The following is a 24,570-nucleotide window of genomic DNA, read 5'->3' as shown; positions in this document are numbered from 1 at the left end:
GGATGGTACGTCTTAAGTGTGCAACGGTACGAATGTGTGACATTCAGCCTCCAATTTGATCGCGTACAACAAGCTAAGTAGGCGTTGTACAACAAAAAATGTGCAACATTAATTTTATTTCGCACTAAATACGTCACTGACACTCCTTAATTCTACTCCCAGTCACTCAATCATCACTCACATTCCACTCCAAGTATACCACTCCTCACTCCACTCTATTATTCAACACCCTCACTCCACTTACCCACCCCCTCACTCCACTCCCTCCTTCCATCATTAAATTAGGCTTTAGGAAATTGGCAAAGCCGATCTCCTAATATTTATATAAAAGTTAGGTCCTACCTTAAATTCTTGCTCGCCAGAGGATCCAGCCGCTCAGGTAAATTTCACAAATCCAGTGACAAGAAATATATACACTTCACAATTTCAAATAGATTAGAAAAAAGGGACAGACGTCACAAAATGTCTCGCGAAGTAATGAGCTCATTAAGTATGCAGAGAATATAAACTTCAAAGGAGTGGAAGTGACGGTATGAAGTAAGAATTGAAAAAGATAGAGAAATGAGTATAAAATGATCCTCCACAAGATTTGGTTCGATCCTCACTAGCAGCTGGATGAGATGGTCAGCATGAGTGGTTAGGACGAAGGCAGAGAGTAGAGTGATGATGTGGTAGAGAAAACAAGTTGTTTTTACCAACATCAGAAAAGGTGAAACAAAGAAATAAGCGCCAAAAAGGGGGGCAAAACACAGTTGAGAAGAACAAAGAAGAGAGAAGCAGACTGTGAGAAAAGTAAACATGCAAGCATCTCTGTAGTGATGTTGTATACCTGCAAGTTCATTGCAATAAACAAGGAACAATGAAAGGATGTTTGCTCCAAGTCTAGGACAAAAGAAAGGTTGTTTCTTAATATAAGAATGTGTTTGCCAAGTAGATTTGGGCAGGAAATGAGGTGCCTTGTTCTGTGCAAGTAAAGTATAGTACATTGCACATGGCAGAAACAAGTTAGAATATAGATATGAAATTGGAAATAAAAGAAAGAATTTATATACATGAACAGAATATTGAAATATAAATGAAAATATATACAAGAAAAGAATATATAGATGTAGATATATGAAAAGCTATAGTCAAGTCACTACAAGGTCATTATTCTAATCTCAATCCACTTCTAGAGAGTCAAAAGGGGCCTAAGCTTTCGATCCTAGCAGAATCTTCGTCGGAGGCAAAATGACCTCCACTTCCTCACTCATCCATCATATTCCGGCCATATTCTCTCATTCCACTCCCTCATTCCACTAACCAATTCCACTCGCCCACCTCACTCCACTCCCTCATGCCACTCCCCAATCAGCTTACTCCCCATGCCACTTCCTCATTCCACTCTCTCACATCACTCTCTCTCACTCAACCCCTGCATTCCACTCAATCACTCCATTCCATCATTTTACACCCTCCTCACCGTTACTCCACATCACTCCCCGACTCCACTCCACTTTCACTTCACTACTTCCACTCAATTACTCTCTCATTCTACTACATAATTACTCCACTCGTTCTCTTACTCCATTCCACATGTCAATCCTTAATCCAAATCCCACACTCGAAAGTCTCACTCCAATCCCTCACTCCTTCAACTCTCTCACTTCACTTCACTCCATTACTCCACTCCCTCGCTCCTCTCCATCACTACAGTCGACCACTCCACTCCCTCGCTCCACTCTATCACTCCACTCCATCACTCCACTCCATCACTCCACTCCATCACTCCACTCCCTCACTCCAGTCCATCTCTTCACTCTGTCACTCCACTCTATCACTCCACTCCATCACTCCACTCTATCACTCCACTCTCATTCCACTCCCTCACTCCGCTCTCATTTCACTCCCTCCACTCCATCACTCCACTCTATCACTCCACTCCATCACTCCACTCTATCACTCCACTCCCTCACTTCACTCCATCACTACACTCTATCCCTCCACTCCATTGATCCTTTCTATCACTCCACTCTCATCACTACATCACTCCACTCTCATCACTCCACTCCCTCACTCCACTCTATCACTCCACTCCATCACTACACACTCCATCACTTGACTCTATCACTCCACTCCCTCCACTCTATCACTCCACTCCATCACTCCACTCTATCACTCCACTCCAACACTTTACTCCAACACTCCACTCTATCACTCTACTCCATCACTACACACTCCATCACGACACTCTATCCCTCCACTCCATTGCTCCACTCTATCATTCCACTCCATCACTTGACTCTATCACTCCACTCCATCATCCATTCTATCACTCCACCATCCATTCTATCACTCCACTCCAACACTTCACTCTATCACTCCACTCTATCACTCCACTCCATCACTCCACTCCATCACTCCACTCTATCACTCCACTCCAACACTTCACTCTATCACTCCACTCCATCACTCCACTCTATCACTCCACTCTATCACTCCACTCCAACACTCCACCTCATCACTCCACTCCATCATCCGTTCTATCACTCCACCATCCATTCTATCACTTCACTCCAACACTTCACTCTATCACTCCACTCTATCACTCCACTCTATCACTCCACTCCATCACTCCACTCTATCACTCCACTCCATCACTCCACTCTATCACTCCACTCCAACACTTCACTCTATCACTCCACTCCATCACTCCACTCTATCACTCCACTCTATCACTCCACTCCAACACTCCACTCCATCACTCCACTCTATCACTCCACTCCAACACTTTACTCCAACACTTTACTCCAACACTCCACTCCATCACTCCACTCTATCACTCCACTCCATCACTCCACTCCAACACTTTACTCCAACACTCCACTCTATCACTCCACTCCAACACTCCACTCCAACACTCCACTCCATCACTCCACTCTATCACTCCACTCCATCGCTCCACTCCATCACTCCACTCACTCTACTCCAGCACTTGCATCATTTCAACCAACATCTCCACAATTCAGCCCTAAACTCCTCCAAGACTCCATCAATTTACTTGGTATAGAACACATGGAACAAAAGAAGAAGAGCACAATGATGCATATTCAGATTTATATTTTTACTTTCACATAAAGAATCATAATAATATATTTCATCTTTGATCAAAGAGAGCACAAACTCATTGTGCATATATCGTATATACAACAGTAACGCACGTCGACAACAATATACAATACTAGAATGTCATACATATTAAGCTAACCAAAACATGCAACAATGAGTCTACTTCTACAAAATAATCAACATATATGCTTGTACTTCAGTTTACTTCAACACAAGTCAAAGTGATTAAATAAAAATCATCGCCAGAGATTAGGATTCCGATCCAAAAATAATTAATAGACATGATTTGTGTTGTGAAGTGATGTGAAATATATTATCAATTATCTGCAAAACACAAGCATGCGTCAAAGACAGATGTCAGGGAAATCCATAGTCCCACAAGGAGCTCATTGTGGAAAGCATATTATATTATCATTTACTATAAACTCTAACTCGTCTTTAAGAAAATAGCGTTTCAACCACAATCAGGGGAGCGTTTCATCAATATTTTCATCCGACAAGTTGTCAGATCTGACATCTTTCCATGATTTTGATTGGCTAAGAGGCACTGTTCCTATGGTAACTGTCGGATGAAATAGGACTTGTCGGAGAAAACGTCTGACAAGTCCTTTCATGAAACGCCCCCCAGTACATGTGCAGAGATTAGTGCTCTTAAGAAAATATATATAAAACATGGTTACTAATAAAAAAAGATTGTAATGTCCTTGAAGATTGCTCAACTGGCCCAGATAAGCTCAAGTTGGTGTTACAGATTTAAACGCAGCAAAGGGAATCAAACGCAACATGATTTTAAGAAAATCAGAACCATGATTGGGGGATTGCATTCCAATCTCAGGTATTGCATTGAAAGTGAATTCCGGTGGAATAACCCCAAGATTAGATGTACAAACTTTATCACAAATTAACAGTGTATTCTGGTTATTAAGGACTTCAAATGGAAATTTTACTCTCGTTTTTTTCTTGTTCTGTCAATTTGCGATGAATAATTGGTCTTGTTCACTATAAAACTTAATACAAGATGGAGAGACACAAAGAAATGAAAGGTGATCAAGAATTGGAAGGAAAAATAATTTAAAATTAGGTTTACAGAAAAGAAAAAATGCAAGGCAAGAAGGTATTACAAAAACAGTGGACATGACAGGGAATGAAAATGTGAAAATAGGCGGGAGATTTAGAAGTGGTGATTTAGAAGACAAAAGTCATTAGTATTCTAACATCAATGACATTTGAAAATTGGGGGAGGGGTGGATGACTGCAGTGGTTTACATTGCTCAAGCATTCAAAACAAGGAGTGCTTGAAAAGTCTGAAAAAAATCTAAACGAACAAGTCATGGCCAACAAAAAACACCTGCAGTTGGACTGGAGGATAAATACTCATAACAAAAACATCAGAAATTGCATAACACCAATATAAAATACATGCAACAAAGTTACTAGACCATTTCAGAAAGATAACCAATAACATCAACATTACAGGTAATTTAATCACATATTGTAGAGACACACATCATCGTGGAGCCTGATTTTTTTTAAGAGAGAAGAAGCAGAAGAAGGTTACCCTTTTTCCGTATCAAGTTTGAAAAAAAAATTATCTGATAATAATTTATAATGTCCCTATAAGATACCCAAATTGCCACTGGTGTTTCAGCAAAATACTCATGTTAATTATACAACCCTTATCAATATTTTGACAAAAAATAACACTTTGAATGCATTATATGCTTGTTGACAACAGAAGTTCTCATTGACAGAGATTGAATTTCAATTTCAGCTTCTAAATGATAGACAATCTGAGTTAGCTCCCAAGAAAGGCTCACAAGCCATGAGTAAAGTCATGTTTATTTTATAAACAGCTATACAAATCCCCAGCCAGTTCCCATTGCTGGAGAATTCTCACTATCGACAATAAAAGTAGGTTGCCGGAAGTAGTGCAGAACAGGAAATTGCCATTTACTGAAATAGAAACTCAACTTCTTGTTCAGTGATGAGTGACCTGAACAAATTCAGGGGCCTATCTCACAAAGAGTTGCGATTGCTGATCCGATCAATCACAACTATGGACGGCCAGCAACATCAACATCTTAAATGCATGAATGTTCAAAATGTTTACTATCTAGATATGACATAAGTTAAACAAATTCATTGTTTTCTTGACATTATGGTCTGTTCTCCTTTGTTTGCAAAGGACATTTTGCAAATTTCCTGAAGAAGAAATTATTGCCACTGATGGATTTCCAGAGTTACGATTGATTGGATCATAACTCTTTGTATGACGGGGCCCCTGGTCTACTTGTACCGCAGCTAGCGCTAGTCTAGTCACATCCACTTTCGCACCATGTTCTCAATCTCTTCAACATTTCAAGGAAGAATCATCATAAAACTTGCTACTTGTGTAATCAACCTCTTGCTGCACGCTTTCTTTACCTTCAAGCCAGGGTTCCCACAGAAATTTGAAAACAGAATTCCACGACTAAACTGCTGCTTTCCATGACTTCCTGTGACATCCCAGGAGTTATGTAGAATTTGGGATGTAACAAAACTGGGGAAAATGAAAATCATGAACAACAATTATAATAGCAGAGTATGAGAGTTGCGAGACACCACATACTGGAAAGCTGCAATAGCCAAGAGGTAAATGCAATTCATGACTTTTTCATGACTTTTCAAAAATTTCCTGACCTTTCCATGACCACAAATTTTTCCAGGATTTTAGGAACCCTGCAAGCTACTGAAAGTAATTGGGTTGCACGAGTAAACAGCATGAACTACGTCCAGGAACTATTGATCACCGTTGATTGTGAGAACTCTTCGCAAGTCGATTAAAAATCCAGTATACACTTCTGAGAAATTGAAGTTGTGAACAGAATATGCTTAAAGGATGATGCACATCTAGAATGTGGCTAATGAGGGCTAATAAGCACAGGTCTATACCATGAAAACTGGTGTCAATTGGTGTCAATAGGGGACAACACCAGTCATATTACACTGGTGTTACATTTACAGTTAGTTCAACATTCATGGGTGTTCTTACAACACCTTTTGTTTTTACTTTTACACTCATTGGAGTTATATTCAATCTTTAGGGTGTAAATTTTAACACCTCAGGAGTGGTCCTCTATGGACACCAACTGGTAAGACCAGGTTTTACAGTGTACATTGATTGGGCAATGAGGATGAATAATGAAAAAATCTTAAAACAATTGCTGAAAGGGAACCTATATATTGACAATTACACTTAATATCACACAAAAGAAATTACATTTACAACATATACATGTATGACAGTGACACAACATATGCTTCTGCGACGTTAGCTCCGATCTTAACACCTCAGCGGGCACAGGTTTAGAGTGTGGATCGTAATAGTTTAAGGTCAGAGTAATGTAAAGATAAGGATTAGGGTTAGTTTTGGAGGTTCAATTTATGTTTGGCTTAACATGCAGATTTTCCATCGGAGCAATTGTCGCTGGAGCACACGTCATGGAACAATATATGACATGCCATTACATATTGCAATTATCTGGCAATATACCATACATACTAAGAGGAATATAGTACAACACACATGTATAACTTTATATCTACAAAGCACATGCACGTTAAATCAAGTCTAGTCTCCTTTCCAGTCAGCTTTCCCTCCATACCCGTTTTGGACACAATAAATCTATTAATAATGATTATTATTCTTTGGGGCATAATAATTCAATCCAGTTTTTTACCAATTATGTCTTAAGAGTTCTTACCTCAGTCACATCCACAATCTACTCTTATACAATTTCCATTTAAGGAGAAAATTACTTCGTTTCATTCTTTCCATTCAGCTTGGAAAATACTAAATGCTGCATGAGTGTTACGTTAAATAAATGATTATGTGATACATCTTTTACATAATTGCATGAGTGCAAACTTTGGTACCAAACTATTTTGGGACTTTAAGTTCTTTGCACGCCCTCAAGAGTACTCGAACACCTCTTAGAATAGAACATTTAAATACTGTTCATGTCATATTACTTTTCAAGATAAATAATCTGAATAATTTATATTACCTGAGCTTTATTAAGCATTAAAAGCAATTCTTACTCATCAATCATTACATTTGATATCCATTTCATATTTTCATATAATAAAAAGGAATTGCATGAGCCAAATCACATTTTGAAATTAATTTCAAATTGCAGGACACTTATTTGCATCAAAGGAGACTAATTCACATAGGAGGAAACCTGTTCACATAGGAAACTTGTTCACATTTGAGGGGACCTTTCTCACAAGAGGGAACCATTCACACTGCGAGAGTCCTTTCACACTGCATAATAAAACAGTTAATGATCGGTTGACAAAAGAAACATGGGCACTTCGGAGATAGAATACGGGACGTCCTTACAGAGAATAAAGACAATTTTCAGAATACCAATTTGAGATCATACAGGCGAACAATTATCGCACTGAGACGACATACAATTTACAACAAAAGGGAAGAGAATTTTTCAAATATTGCCCCCATATCTCCAGAAGTCGAACAAATGCTGTCATATCTTGCTGCTTGCTCCCAGTACATGGAAGAATCTACCCAGCTCTATAAAGACTGAGGCTTCACTTGACGTATTCAAGAAAAATCTTAAAACACAGCTTTTCTGTTAATGCCAGTTTGCCAGCATTTCTCTCTCCCTCTCTCTTGGAATTTCATTCAATTTTCATTTTGGTTTTTAAACCTAAGCTTACACTTTGTTAAACAGTTATTACTTTTAGTCTCTGTGTAGAAGGTGCTATAGAAGGTTTATTAAATTATGATTATTATCATAATAAGCAGGACTCCACAAAAGTGTGTTTATGATGAGCATTTCTAACGATTCACTCTATGTTCACAAAAGGAGCGTGATCGCACCCTAAGCTAAAATCAACGGCTGTAAACCGTAAGCGGAAGATGCGGATCCCATTTCACCCCTTTCACATTACTGGACTACATTCCCAAGTCTTAAAGGGGGAGGTCACCCTGACGAAGAAGTTTGTTGCAAAAATAGCAGAAAAATTATTACAAAATATTGGTTAAGGTTTGAGGAAAATCCATCAAAGATTAATAAAGTTACCAGAATTTTAGGTTTTTGATTTGTGACATCATATACGAGCAGCTGCCCCATATGTTATGTATTATAAAATGAAAAAAAATAAAGTTTTTAATGGTTCAAGATGACTAAAAATTTTCTTCTTCCAGGAGCGGGTGTGAAATAATTTGTCTGTTGATAATATATTGAAGGTACAAAAAAAAACATATTCTTGAGAAAATATTTTTATTGAATTTTCAAATTAACGATGCATGGGAAGCTGCTCACATATGACATCACAAATATAAATAAAACAATCAAACTCTAATAACTTTTAAAATCTTTGGTTTTTCCTCAAGCCTTCACCAATATTTTTAAACTATATTTTTTTCTGCTATTTTAACAAAAAACTTTTTATCACGGTGAACTTCCCCTTTGAAATGAGCACCTGGAACTTTTGGTCAGTGTCTGAACGCACCCTAAGCTAACATCAACGGCTATAAACCAAACGAGGAAGAGGATGATCCCATTTCACCCCGTTCAGATTGCTGGACTAAAGTCCCTAGCCTGGGGATGAGTGCCTGGAACTTTGGTCTTTCCGCCGGGTCAAATCTCCAGCAATCCTGCATCATCGTGTCTATCGCCGAGGGGCAGGACGGCGGGGGCGGTAGACGATTTCCTTTCTCCAAAAAGTCCAGCAGGTCGCCATGGCCTACTTCAACACCTCGGTGGTCTCGATAGCTGAAAAAAAAAAATCAATAATGAAAATTAAGAAACATGATATTGATGTTCTAAAATAGACTGCATGTTTGACTGGCAGGTATTTTGCAAAGATGTTCGAACTAGGGTGACCAGATTTGGGTACCGGTAGTCGAGATACGGGACACTTGGAGGTCAGATCAGGGGCCCGTTGCAAAAAGAGTTGCAATCAATCGCAACTCTAAGAAATCATGCGCAACTTGATTTTCAACCAATCAACAGCGCGCATTTGGGACTTGCGATTGATTTTTTGGCTTGCGTTTAAACGCAACTCTTTCTGCAACGGGCCCCAGTTGCGTAATGAGCCAAATATAAACATGGCGAACATGGTTTCACAAAAAGGTTTATATTCTTGATAAGACCATTCAAGTATAGTATTACTAGTGGGATTAAGAAGGGAATCCTTAGGCTGGCATGTTGATTTATATCTGTCACCTCATTTGTAAACTTTCTTGTCATTGTAAACATTTGTATTTGTCATGAACCAGTGAAAGGCAAATTCCCTGCAAGGGGATAATAAAACTTCAATATGATTAAACTATAAATGGGTTTAGGAAAGTATAACCATGTTTAACCCTAAATAGACTGGGCTATTTCGACGCCTAAGAAGACGGGGGTGTCAACCGCTCGATCGAGACGAAAATTGGCATGCGCTTTACCCATGGCATTATCTACAAAACTATAACATCAAATTCTGCAAAAAATCTCATTGCTCATTAATTACGCTAATTTATGCATAAAATCATAAGTTTGCTCTAATTAGTAAAATAATGCCCCTAAAATGTTAATTTTTGTTTCACATATTCTAGATAGACATCTGATCAAATTTTTTTTTTTTTTAATTCAACATCACATTTATTTTCTTATGTATTCTATTGTTTTTCTTCATTTTTTATGTATTTCTTTGTTTTTCGACTTTTTTTTTGTTTTTCAATGGAAATTGTCTGGGACTTTATTTTGACCATAAAAAAGGTAAAATTAATTGATTTTAAGCAGTAAAAGGAAAAATAATGATACATGTATGAATTTTGGCTAAAAAAACTATTTGCACTGGATTTGTAAACCAATTCACGTTTTTGAGTAATTTTGGGTATGCATGCACTTACGAAATATTGTGTAATTTCGGAACCACGTACCCGAGGGGTCACAATTTTGGTCTCAAAAGTTGCGCCAGACTTGAAAGTAAAAGTCAGCAAGCGACGCGGTCAAAAAATTTCAAGCGGCGGATTTATCGCGAAAAATGTTGAGGGGCTGAATCAGCCCCCCCCCCCCCCCCCCAGTCTTTTTAGGGTTAAAAATATACTTTACTGTAAAAAAAAAATCTCAACCTTGATTCCAAAATGGCCAATGGAAAATGATTATGCACACTAAAAATGCAATAAAGTCTTTAAGGATTCTAGCATTTGAATCTGAAAATGTGGTTGCCTCCCCCCTCAAAAAAAAAATAGAAAAAAGTGGTCTACTTACTGTATCTTTCCACCGTATGAGAACATCTCCCAAAGAACTATGCCAAAACTCCAAACATCACTCGCCTTCTGGTACTTATTATGTTTCAGCCATTCAGGAGCATACCTACAATCAAATAAATATAATGGTTAATCATAAACTTCATGCGAACACTGCAGTAATAACTTACAGATAAATAAAAGTGGGTTCATTAAACACAGATTTCTAAGAATGTCTGTAAAACCCAGATTAATAGTCATTATTTTTAAACGTATCAGACATCCCAGCAGGGTTATTTTATACATGATTGCCTGCCTAAGACTGTGATCAAATGGTCGGCCAATAAGTTTCCAATTGTTTATCCACAAACCCAGTTTATTGCCCACTCAGCAAAGTCTATGAGAAGATGCGTGGAAATGTAGTGGACAACAAGGCAGAGCTCACATCAGGGCATTCTACCCATTTGTGTATGGGTCCTTGAATCACGCAGTGCTATGCGTCATGATAATCAAGTTGAAACAACGCTAGACGAGGCCTCCCCAGGCCAAGGAAGCGTCATTTCAAGTAAGTCACAATGGTAGAGTTCAGACACCCAGCCTGCTCATCATGACAAAATTCCGTTATTAAACTCTAAATTTTTACAATTTTAACTCTAGATGTCTGATTTGGTTAATAACAGCAATATTGATTAGCCTGGGTGCGAAAGGACAAATATCGCCCTAACTAAATTGATATCACCCTCATGTACAACTTGGGCAATATAAATCTAGTTTGGGTGAGGCCAGTCAATATTAATTACTTACATCATCGTGGATCTAGATCTGGTACAGTTACATAAACTGAAATCTGTGCAATCATGAAATCAGAGCTGAAAAAAAAAAACACTGTAGATCCCCCACGCAGATAAGCACATGTGGGACATTCAGTTGTTATTGCTTGGAAACATACCCAATATTTAGCTTAAATCTCAAGCTTATTTCGATAACCTCTCCATAAGCAATTCCTTTGAGAATCTTTTGGCAAATATTTTTCATTCATGCAAACAGACACTTGGGTGGTAATTTTATTGGATTCTGTACATTAATCATTACAACTGGCATTTATTTTTAACTTTTCAAATTCTAATCGAACGACGTTCGGTAATTATAGTCCTTCAAAAGAATTCTCTTACACAGTAGTCATTACAAAATGCATAGGAAGTACTAAGCTGAATAATTCAGCTAGGAATAATTATCTTATATCATGAGTCCATTATTTCATCATTGACATCACAGATCATACAATCTCCTGGAAGTGCAGAAGAGCGAGCTTTGATGGTCATTTCATTTGATTATGTTCGACCTTATCATTAGATTGTTTATAAAATGGGTTCAAGGATGTAGCCAATGGTGAGTGCGTATTCAAGTCACGGGTTCATGCTTTAATTATGCGCAACCTTCCAGTCGTGCATTTTTCGTGCAGCACTGTGCATTTTTTGTGCAGCACTGTGCAATTTTTGTGCAGCACTGTGCAATTTTTGTGCAGCATTAGTTCCAATAGCACATAAAAACTGATACGCGTTCAGTAAAAGAGGCTGGCTAGGATTTTGATGCGCTTACTTAGGCGCGCATAGTAGATACGCCTGTGATGTCATAATTGACAGTCTTGTGATCTCTTTGTCTGTGCGATCATACACAAGTTGGAGGGATTTGAACAAGATTTCCATGAAAAAATCATTTTGCCGACCCGTTTTATAAAACAATTAATGCACATTTTAAGATTCGTGATGTTAGTGACGATGCGAGCAACTCTCGGGCATTCACAATATTATGCAAAAGCACTCTTGCTTTCGCATAATTGTAAATACCCTCGAGTGTGCTGCATCGTCATAACACACTCATAAATGTGCATTAATTGTATTATAACTGGCATCTGCTGAATATGTATCTGCGTCATGCTGAAAATAATCTTTTGGGGGGACAACAGAGTAATTGATATTTACCATTTGACAGGGACCTTCTGGCCGACTTCCTTTGCCCGATAGTAATCCTTCTCGGTTCCGAAGATACGAGCAAGACCAAAGTCTGTGATCTTCACCTCATTCTCGCTAGCGACTAAGACGTTCCTCGCCGCCAGATCCCTGTGCACCATCATCCTAACTTCATGAAGGTATTTCATGCCCTGAAATGTACATACAAATCAAATTACGTTACATGGGCGATTCGATACGTGTCATACGGGACATTTGACAACCATTTCTAGTTTCCTAGCCGAATGCTTGAGCAATTAAATATTCTTTTTTTGTCAATGATAAAAGCTTTAGTGGGTAGTCATGTGAAAAACTAATAACCAACACAAAAATATTGATTATGGGTAAATTATAGGTGAAAATGTGTAATACGGGACGCAGAAATGTCCCGTACGACACGCAACATTTTAACCTCTAATTCACCTATGGACGACATATTTTTGTTGGTTATCAGTTTTTTGCATGTCTACCCAGTAGTACTTTAATACTACCACAGAACAAATAGAAGTTCTTCGTTCGTTTGGACAGCAGGTTGAAAGACGTGAAAATGGCTGATATTTCTAGCATGGAATCGCCTACACAGAATTGGTGCTAGGCGATATTTAACCAGTTGCCAACTAGAACCAGGTTATACCTGTACAAAGTCTATGGGAATGATCGGATTCAGTATTCAACGGGTAAACATTATTGAAATTATATATGCGATATTGACAAAGTATAGAATAGTAGAAGAGATAACCAGTTGTCTCACCATGTATCAAACATCATGAGACAACTTCTCATCAATCCTTCACCACGATGAACCTCTTCCACATCAAGTAAAGAACATATGATAAAGGTATTACGATTATGTTGATATATCGCAGTATCATCATACGACCAAAATAATGTCGTTTATGAAAAGTTTATCACTACATGTATTTACTGACCAAAGTGCTGTTCTGTTATTGCTTTAATCCAAATTAGAATTTTGCAAGTTTGTATCCGAATGCCCACTTTTCATGGACAATCACTGGTGAAAGCTTGACATTCATTTAATTTCTCCCTTCCCTGCTCTCACGATATAATGGATTTTCAGACTAGGCGATATATCGTGTTTCCAGCGATACTTTGCTGGCAATATAGTTTCTGTAGTTCTGTGTAAGTTTTGTTCAAATTTGTGAGCATTTTATTTTATGTTCTATTGTTACAAGTACCAGAGTTAATATTTAATCCTGATAGGCCTGAAGCCACGATCGACCCCTTCAAGTTCTCATTCTGTCCAAGAACGATAAGGAACTGGAACAGCCTACCCAGCTCAGCTATCAACACCAAAGGAATGTCCAGTTTCAAGGAGGCTGCTCTCCCTGCAATCAGAATGATGCAGCCTCCTGTTGGATCCCATACTATATTAACCGGTGTGTTGGCTCAGTTGGTAGAGCGTCCGTCTTACAACCGGGAGGTCGGGGGTTCAAACCCCGGCCTCAGACCAAAAGACCTTAAAAGATGGGAGTTGCTGCTACCCTGTTTGGCGTTCAACAATTAAAGGGATAGAGCCTCATAGAGCCTCTCATAGAGCCTCTCTGGCGCTGCACGGTGGCTGCCGGGCCCACGATCAATTGGGCAAAGCAAATTTTCAGAGTGTTTCATTTCATGTCTATTTCGAACAATAAATTATGGATTTTCATTTTTTTTTATTTTTTTTTTCATTTAAAGTCAATAGCTTGGTTTTTACTTGCACTCAGCATAGCATGTTGTACTGTACATATACCAAAATTGCTATGTCTACCCATCACCATTTCTGCACTTCATGACACTCCTTCCAGTGGCTCACTTTATTCATCATCCCAGTATAGCTTCTATATGAGCTGCCAAAGTTATTACTACATCAAGTATCAAGGCGTACCTGGCATATTTGCTGTCCAAAGAGATAAAGCGTCTTATGACTAACTCTGTCCTGTCTCTCTTGGATGTACTTCTCCAGTGATCCCAGCGGCAAGTATTCCATCACAAGAGATAAACAATTAGAATTATCAGAAGACGAATCTGAAAAATAAAAAATAATCAACATGTTTTCCAAAAAAACTTTCTTCCATAAAAAAAGATAATTAGAAATCTATTGAAAAAAATAAACCAAATAACATATTAAAAAAAAAACATGATTCCATTAAATGAGATAAACAATTATAATTAGAAGAAGAATTTGAAAAATAAAACAAATACTGAACATGTTTTCAAACAAACATACAACCATCATTTCATCGAGAGAGACAAACAAATACAACATGTACCAGAAAAATCTGAAAAAAATCCATATTTGAGAACAAAAAAAATGCAACAAGTATTTCATCATGATAGTTATAGAAAGATGGGTGGGTTGGTAGATGTTGATGGATGGATGGATGGACAGACGGACGAGTGGATGGGTGGGTGGATGGGTGGGTGGGTAGGTGGATGGATGGGTGGGTAGGTGGATGGATGGATGGATGGGTGGGTGGGTAGGTGGATGGATGGATGGACAGACAGACGGGTGGGTGGGTGAATGGGTGGGTGGGTAGGTGGATGGATGGGTGGATGGATGGATGGGTGGGTGGGTGGATGGATGGATGGATGGACAGACGGACGGGTGGGTGGATGGATAGATGGATGGAAATGGATGAATGAATGGATGGGTGGGTGGGTGGATGGATGGGTGGGTAGGTGGATGGATGGATGGATGGATAGATAGATAGATTAGATAGATTAGAAAGATAGGAAGGACAGATAATCATTGTTTTAAAAAATCATAAACATGTACAAAACATGAAATACAAAATGGCTCAAACCAAGTGACTTTTTCACAAAGGATAACAAAATTAAAAATCATGAAGTCAAATTAATCTTATTTTGTTACTGAAATTAGCAACAGTAATAAATTTTCTACTCATTTCCATATTTTGATGAAAATATAATATTGATATAACATGAATCAAATTTGATGATTAAAGAAAGATTTTACTTATAAATACTAGTCATTTTGTTATTTTCAAAGTTTCCTTTTATGTTATGTCTAAAATACCAGAAACTTTGAATAATTGAGATTTTAGTTCTGATTTGGAAATGTACATAAATGGCTCTTTCACACAATATTTTACATTGGATTATTCCAGAGTGTTGGGCAGCATAGGAAATCTTCAATCATTGTGATGAAGATTGAACGAGTAGTAAGAACTTGAGAGCGATGGATTAGGATGTTATCAATGTATTCTGGACCTCTGTGATTTAGAGACTTGAAAACTAGCAGCAAAATTTTGAAGGCGATCCTCTGTGACATATTCATCTTTATCACATCGCCAATGGATGGATACAAATTAGTGATGTCAACATTCAAATGCTCATGAATTTATTATTTGTTTAATTTTTCTCAATCTATCATTGATTTGTTTTTGCTTTCTAATTTCAAATAAGCTAAATTGTTCACAGGGTTTTATTCTCTATTAACACAAAGTTGCTCTGTTTAGGAATGGCCTACCATCACAGTATCCGATAACCTTGACAATGTTTTTGTGGTCGCAGTAAGACAGAGCCCTTATTTCTTGGTGGAACTGTTCTGGTTTGCTCTCGCTCTTGATCAAGACCTTGACGGCCACCGTCTCGGCAGGCAGATACTGCTCAGCGGGCTTCAACACCGCTTTGAAAACCGTACCAAAGTTACCCTGTATGCACAAAAAACAACTCATTAAAGGTTAAAGAATCAAAGTAACTGTCACCCTCTTATCATAGATCTGGGCCCCGTCTTACATGTACAAAGAGTAACGATTGATTCGATCAACTTCAACTATATGGAAATCCATCAATGTCACAAAATTTTCTTCAACAAATTTGCACAATCTCCATTGTAAACAAAGAGAAGCACACTAAATTTTCAAGAAAAATATGATGTGAACATACATCATAGATAGAAAATATTCTAAACAAACATGTATTTTAGATGTTAGATGTGGAAGCGTTGTGGTGTAGCGGTTCTGACTCTCGCCTTGTAATCAGAGGGTCGTGTGTTCGAATCCCACCATGGCCTAGCATCCTTTGGCAAGGCGTTAATCCACACTTTGCCACTCTCCACCCAGGTGTTAAATGGGTACCCGGTAGGATGTGAAAGCCTATATGTAGTATGCCTAGCAATTGAGTCTTGGAACTCTTGTTGGAATGCTCCCCAGGGAGTGGAGCAGGTGCATACATTGTATGCGGGCATGCGAGGATCCGATGACCGGGGTAATGATATGTCTGTAAAGCGCTTAGAGACGTCGTTCCGATGTATTAAGCGCTTTATAAATACGGAATATTATTATTATGTTGACGTTACTGGCTTTCCATGGTTGTGATTGGTTGGATCAATGGTAACCCTTTGTAAGACGGAGCCTTGGTGGATGTTTCATAAACCTGTTGGTAAACTTACACACAACTTTACTAACGACTGGAACATATTCTTTGGGGCCAAGGCAGCTACATAATAATTATAATAATCCGCTTTTATATAGCGCTTAATACATCAGAATGACGTGTCTCAGCGCTTTACAGATATATTATTACCCTGGTCATCGGATTCAATCAGTCATTCCCGCACACAATGTGTGCGTATCCTCCACTCCCTGGGGAGTACTCGAGGGATACATAGGGATATACTATGTAGCACGAGAAAAGGGTCACTGGTTGCGCGTAAAGTAACTCGTAAACTTACAAACAGCTTTATGAAACACCCATCAGGTACTTTGTACATTAAAGAGAAATTCCAGTAGTTGCAGTAAACACTTGATTTCATGAGACAGTCTGTAAAACAAGGCTTAATTGTCAGTATATTGAGGATCTAGATCTGGTACAGTTACATAAACTGAACTTTGTGAAATCTTGAAATCTACGCTGAAAAATGTTTACACTGAAGATCACCAACACAGATAGGCACACGTGGGACAGTGTATTATTATTGCTGGAATAAAGACCCGACGGAAGTGACCGAATCCGCGCTTATTTTGCTTATTTCTCAGCAATTACACAATTTCTTCCAGAATCCTTTGGCACATATTTTTTATTCATACAAACAGACACCTGGGTGGTCATTATATTAGATTCTGAAAAAAGTAATTTTGAGATCGTTACCAATACTGGAATTTATCTTTAAAGGTATTGTTTAACTTTGTGAGCAGCCGATTTAAAAAATTCTCAAACCAATATGAAGCATGCATACAAGCGCATGTATTAGAACTAATAAACCCTGAAAACAACCATTACTGAGAATGAAAAGCTACAACTACAAGGCAAACCCCGATTATGTAAATAGGCGTCTTATAGACGCCTAAATAGTACACGTAAGTGTATGGGATGAAATTAAGATGGTGTTTCTGGTTACTTTATATTTCAATTTTTGAAGCACTAAATAATTATTTTCGAATGCAATTTTTTCTGGGCTTCATTTTTGTAACATATCACAGACAAACGTGACAAGTGTAACCTTCTAGCTCAGATTTTTTTAAAGTCAAACCAATGTTAACCAATCACTTTAACATAAGCTTATCTTTGTCAAATCATGAAACCTTAGCTGGAAACTGTCAACACTTATGATCAGTAACACAGAAAAAGCGTACATGTATGCGGTAGTGTATCAATATTGCTTGGAAAAGTACCCACCATCTGATGGAATTTTGTGTTTATTTTGCTCATTTGTCAGCAATTGAACATTTTCTTCCACAGCCATTTGGTACATTTAATATTAAAGACATCATTTCAAGAACCTTCATTTTAACCACCACTCTTGGCAGCCTTGCATATTTGTTCAACATACCTTTCCGAGTTGTCCTTCTCGTTTGAGCTCTCCGTTTTGTATCTTGTTTACTCCAATAAACCTTGTCTCTCCCTCCTATAAAATATTAAAATAAAGAGCATTATGATAAAGCGATAGAATACAGAGTTTCAACATTACAATTCAAGTCATAATATGGACTTTGACGTAGAATAATAAATAAAAAGGTGTACTCCAGGCTGAAAATATCCAGGCTTATAGTCTCTTTGTTGACTTTATTTACATATATTTGTAGCTATATATGTATTTATGTATATCCAAAGAAAGTGTCGCTGCACTATTGTCATGAACATCTCTACACGGTTTGTGCGCTCAATAAGACATCACTGTTATTATCAACATTATTACATCATTTCTGTGTTAATTACATAACATATACATTCAAGCCTAAAAGGCATACGTACTTCAGGCTGAAAATTATATGATTTGAACAGATAGTGCGTAAAAATCAGACAAAAAATACAGCGCAAATTTAATCAAAATCTACAAGGAACAAAAAGTTGTATAATATTAATATTAAATTTATATTTTTAGTTGTGCAATATATTGGTGAAAATTTTTTACGCATGTCTTCATGAATATGTAATGAGCCAGCTCATGATGTCATGTCCCCACTTATTCTGTTACGTTATTATTATATGCAATTACATTAAGTTACATTTTGACCACAAAGAATGAGAAAAGTGGAGTGTGGTTGCTGCAACATCTTTTGAAACAAGGGAGACTATTATATAAGAATACATGTATGAAAATATGTATATTAGGTGATCTGTCAATCGCCAACAAAATGTTGTTGTCCTCTTAATTCCATATCCTGTTCTCTCTCACTGTATTTTGCTTCTTCTTTTTTTTCTTTCCAATGCACTTAGACACTGTTTTATTAAGCGCTATATAAATGTTAATTATTATTATCATTATTATTGTGAAAAAGTTATCACTATTCATTGACTGAAACGCTGTTCTGTATTGCTTTAAACCAACCCAGAACTTTGTGTACTGGTATCCGAATTGCCGCTTTTCATGGACAAGCTCTGATGAAAGACTTACTTTCATTTTTCCCTGCCTTGCTTTCATGGAATTGCAATTCATAATAAATTTCAGACCCGGCAATATATTGTGTTATTGGCAATATTTTGCTGGCGATAATGGACTAACATTGAAACCAAATATCGACCAGCACTGACTTCTATTATTACATAAATGAGTCATTTTTTTTTAGAGAGAAAAGATATGAGGCCTTATTTTGTTTGTCTAATTGATGGACTCGTTAAAAATTATGCCACAGAGCAGGATTTGCATATTTCCCATGTTCCCCTCCTTTCTCATTTCCCTATTGGATGTCTGTACTAAATCAAGGGGAATATCATCCGTTTTTATTTCTGGTCCCACTCAAGCGTGCACAATCTGTCATATACAAAAGCATATGAGAATATATGAGAGACAAAATTAATCAAATGGCATATTGACACCAATTTCGGTCATAGGAGGAAAAATAACTTTGAAAAAAAAATATATTCAAAGGGACAATAGTTCCCGTTAAGGAAACGACAGGGGCAATGGTATATAAAGCCGTAGTACTTTCTTTTTAACCGGTAAGTATTTTCCAACTATTTAGAAACTATTGTGCTGCACTCAACCCAGGTGTGTTGAATGGGTACCTGGCAGGAATTTATTCCTTGACATGCGTGTGCGCTTTAATCTTAGTAATTACGGCTGCCAAGCTACAGCTGGGGTAATAATATCCAAGTCCTTTGGAAGGGCATAGAGACACTATTCATAATTGTGATATGCGCTATAAGAGAACTGCATATTATTTTTTACATGTTCTATTAGAAATTCACTTGCCCGACTGGGCATGTGCTTCTAAACAGTCATGTAGCACCTTGATATATGGCATCTCCCTTTAAGCCAGTCAGTATACAAATAATGCACACAAGCACGTGCATGCAGGGCCAAATAATGAACGATGTGAGAGAAGAGCCAATGGATATACCGCACCGAGGTCCGCAGGACCAAGTGCGGTATATCAATTTGGCGAGTCGAGCACAGAGTTCATTATTTCGGTCCTCTATGCACAAGAATGGATGTAATGTTTGATTTATACAACCACCCCCCCCATCCTCCACGTTACTGAGTTGCCCTAACTGATCTAAATTCTAGATAATTCCTGACCTCACACTATCCTGCACTCTGATGTCAGAGTGCAAGATAGTGCATTTGGTATGAGGTCAGAGTGCATGAAAGTGCATTCTGGATGCCATAGTGCAATTCCATGTGATCTGATTTGGACCAATCCAATTACAGAATATTCTTGAGAGTTATAAAATATCATAAAATAAATACTCACTGGATCCAAGATATCTTCATCACCTTGAGCATTCAGATGTTCTGCTATCTCGTCTAAGATGGCAGCTCCACTTGTGGCTCCTGATAACCTCCCTATCACGGATCCTGATCCGGCTCCTGCTCCTCCATCACTTGAACTGTTTGGAGGTGAGATGGTATCTGTGTGGAAAAGAATATTCCTCCGTTATTTTTAAGAGGCAAAATTGACAAAATCCACTTTAACTTGAAATTGGGTGATAATAAACCTATAAAGTGCTTGGAGGCAACACTGCAGTGTATTAAAGCATCATGTAAAAAATGATCATCATCAATCATCATCACTATTTTGTGATGATGTTGAAAATTAAATGCACACAGAAGGACATTGACTATTCCGTGACGTCACTGATGGCCAAATTACTCTCGCAATGCCAGTCCAACGTCGCACGAATAATTCCCGCTATACTTTAAAGGAGAATGAAACCATTGGAACAAGATAGCTTGTGTGAAAACAGAAAAATCAAAGAAACAGATCAATGAAAGTTTGAGAAAAATCGGACAAATAATGAGAAAGTTATGAGCATTTGAATATTGCGATCACTATTGCTATGGAGATAGCAAATTGGCAATAGGACAAAGGTGTGTGATGTCACTTGTGAACAACTCTCCCCATTACTTTAGTATATATTTCACTTGAATTGCCTCTTTTATCACATCTATCCATCGATCATGTGTTCTCTCTACATGAGGGCATGTAATACATATTTTTTAAGAATACATCATGGATAAAGAGTTTGTATCATCATAAGAAAAAGCAAAAAGAGACATTTTGAGGGTATTTTATAGTCCACCAAAGGGAAAGTTGTTCATCAGTGACATCACACATCCTTGTCGCATTGCCAATGGGAGGATCTCCATAGCATTAGTGATTGAAATATTGAAATGCTCATAACTTTCTCATTATTTGTCTGATTTTTCTCAAACTCTCTTTATTCTTATTCTTTGATTTTTCTGTTTCTACACAAGCCTATTTGTTCCAAAGGTTTCATTCCCCTTTAATAATCAAAGCCAGGTATATTTGTATGCTACACCACATCCACTATTCTGCAGCACACTGAAAAGGCCTGCAAATGTCTCACCTCTTTGCTCATTGTCCATGTTATCAGAATTGATACGGTCATCGTCTTCGTCATCGCTCTCAGTGGGGATCATGGCGACTTCACCGTGATCACGGAACTCTGGTTTATCTCTTGATAATTCTGAAAGATATCAATAATAAGAATGTATGAGAATTATGAAGTGCCAAATCCACTCGGTAGAATGCTAGAGTCGCATAGACATTAGGAGGTGAAGGGATTAAAAAACATTTTTGGACTCAAATTGTTCGCTTCACACAGGAAGGGACTTAGGGGTAATTCTTGCGATTAAGTTTTTATCATGCCATTTTGAATTTGTGATGTTTTAAAGTTTACTTGAAATTTTGAAATAATTTTGCATCAATAGAGAGCTGACAATATTTGCAATGAAAATTTATCATCATCATCATAATCATCATCATCATCATCATCATCATCATCGCCATCACCATCATCATCAATATCATTATTATTATAAACATAGTCTTTATCACCAAGTTTGTCAACCAGGGAAAAAAATTTTATGGGAGTTCAGGGCAATTTCTCACCCAAAATGCTAAAAAAGCCTTGGAAAGTGCCCATTCAATGCAATGAATGTTAATTCCAAAGTTAAAAATGCAGGAAGTAGATTGTAAAAAGTAGCCCCCCCCCAAAAAAAAAAAATAAAATATTAATATGAGTTTTTTTTTTTGCCTGGTACCTACCCAGAAGATTGTGGACGTCCCTAAGAACGCCTCTACATGGTGGTCTATTGTCAGGCCTGTGAGACCAGCAAGATTCCATGATTCTCATGAGGACATTTGGACAGTCTCTTGGCAGATCTAACCGTACTCCTTTAAGGTAATTATACTTTACCTACAAATAATACAAAATGAACATTGTTAGGGCATGTTCAATATCAATTTCATATTTAAACAGCAACGTGAGGAACAATTACAATTACATGATCAGTGATGCACTGTTCAAGGTCGAAAATTTGAAGCTGATTACAGGTAGATTTTCTTTGAATTCCCCACTCTCAGAAACTATTATCTGCAAAGCTTACACTTCGAGAGGACATTTAACCCTATCTTAACTTGGCTATTTTAGACCAGTATATACTGGGGGGGGTTCAATTTGATAGCAATGACATCATGATGACATAATGTAATTCACTTTTATTCTCATAAAGAATATAACTACATAATTATTCCTACAACGATTTAGAACTTAATACGGATGTTCCATTCTCATTATTTGCATCAAATTTTATGATTCGTTCAGAAATCGGTCGCAGACCCATCATAAGGTTTGAAGTGAAGTGGTCTCTAGCCTTACCTTCGTCCCTGGCAGGTAAAAATGAATGTGAGTTACTAGGGCGATTCCATACGTGTCGTACGGGACATTTTGACAACCATTTCTAGGTTCCTAGCCGAATGCTTGGGCAATAAAATAAGCTCTTTTGTGAATGATAAAGCTATAGTGGGTAGTCATGTGAAAAACTAATATTAAAAACCAACACCAAAAAAATTGATTATACGGTACGCAGAAATGTCCCGTGCAACACGCAATATTTTAAGCTCTAATTCACCTATGGACAACATATTTTTGTTGCTTGTCAGTTTTTTGCATGTCTACCCAGTACGGCCAGTAGTACTTTGATATTACCACAAAGCATATTGAAGTTCTTCATTCATTTGGACAGCAAGGTTAAAAAATGTTGTGAAAATGGCTGATTTTTCTAGCATGGATTTACATACCTGATCATCACTTAGTGTATCCTCTGGTATGGCTCCATGTGACATTATTTGCCAAAGTGTGATAGCATAGCTGAATTTATCACCTGCATACGTTGGTTCAGAGTTGGTGACTAACAGCTCAGGGGCAGTCCAACGAGCCCTGTATATAGAAAAATAAGGGTAATTTCAACATACTAGCAGCATCGCCATCAACGTCATGATCATCATCACCGTCAACATCATCAATCATCGATCACCATCATCATTATCATCACCTTCATCATCATCATCATCATCACCATAATCAATCATCATCATCCATATCTTCATCACCACCATCATCACTTTCATCATCATCATCACCATCATCGTCATCATCATCATCTTCATTGTCATCATCACTTTCATCATCACTATCATCAATCATCATCACCATCATCATCATCATCACCATCATCACCATCATCATCATCATCATCACCGTCACCTTCATCAATCATCATCATCATCACCCTCATCATCATCACCTTCATCATCATTATCATCAGCATCATCCAACTGTCCCTGTACTGGATATCTCACCTTCGTAATTTAGCGTGACTTGTCATATCTAAGCTGTGATAATATGCTCCAAGCATGGGATCGGCTAACTTGATGATGATATCTGGAGCAGACCGGGACACCAGGACATTGTGTGCACTCACGTTACCATGGGCGTATCGTTTTGTTTCCTGTATAACAAAAAATCCATGTAGAATTTCACAGCCCTATCATTGCCATACAATACATTTGCATTTGACTACATGACCACAGTCCCAGTTTCCTTAAAAAAAGAACATATGTGTTCTTTCATTTCTAAACATTAGCTTCTGTGTTGGTCATCAACATTTCATTTCACGGTTTAATTATTTCCAGTAAAACAATCATACACATACTGCAGCTAAAAAGCTGAAATGTATGTATTTACAAAGGTATAACAATTGCACATGTAGCTTCAACAATAATGTAATAATGATAAAACTAATGGTACATTAAGAAAAGTTTAGTATACAAAATGAAATTATAATGAAAATATGCACTTAACCAGTTATTACAGAGATTGATAAAATACAGTATTGCACTGTGTTTAAAACGGGAGGTCCTGCATTTGTATTGCATATAGACTTTTGTTTATTGCGTAAAGTCATGCCAGCAACATCATGACGCAATAATGAAG

General features: G+C 37.6%; 1 protein-coding gene across 3 annotated transcripts in view; it reads right to left on the bottom strand.

Annotated features, from left to right (window-relative positions):
• Positions 1-8,514: 8,514 nt before the first annotated feature.
• The window catches only part of LOC121420208 (tyrosine-protein kinase JAK2-like), an 87,835-nt gene continuing 71,779 nt past the window's right edge, over positions 8,515-24,570 (bottom strand). For all 3 annotated transcript variants that reach the window (XM_041614762.1, XM_041614763.1, XM_041614761.1), the window contains exons 9-19: positions 23,937-24,085; positions 23,376-23,514; positions 22,341-22,491; positions 21,640-21,759; positions 20,523-20,680; positions 18,158-18,232; positions 15,854-16,037; positions 14,249-14,388; positions 12,337-12,515; positions 10,377-10,481; positions 8,515-8,891 (exon numbers count right to left, since the gene is read on the bottom strand). In XM_041614762.1, coding sequence (XP_041470696.1) covers positions 8,648-8,891; positions 10,377-10,481; positions 12,337-12,515; positions 14,249-14,388; positions 15,854-16,037; positions 18,158-18,232; positions 20,523-20,680; positions 21,640-21,759; positions 22,341-22,491; positions 23,376-23,514; positions 23,937-24,085 — 1,644 coding nt within the window. In that variant the 3' untranslated portion in view covers positions 8,515-8,647. The remainder of the gene's footprint in view (positions 8,892-10,376; positions 10,482-12,336; positions 12,516-14,248; positions 14,389-15,853; positions 16,038-18,157; positions 18,233-20,522; positions 20,681-21,639; positions 21,760-22,340; positions 22,492-23,375; positions 23,515-23,936; positions 24,086-24,570) is intronic.

The sequence above is a fragment of the Lytechinus variegatus genome, chromosome 8 (assembly GCF_018143015.1).
Source record: "Lytechinus variegatus isolate NC3 chromosome 8, Lvar_3.0, whole genome shotgun sequence".
Taxonomy (NCBI): Eukaryota; Metazoa; Echinodermata; class Echinoidea; order Temnopleuroida; family Toxopneustidae; genus Lytechinus; species Lytechinus variegatus.
Note: the sequence above shows the minus strand (reverse complement) of the source record. Positions and strands in the feature narration are given on the sequence as shown.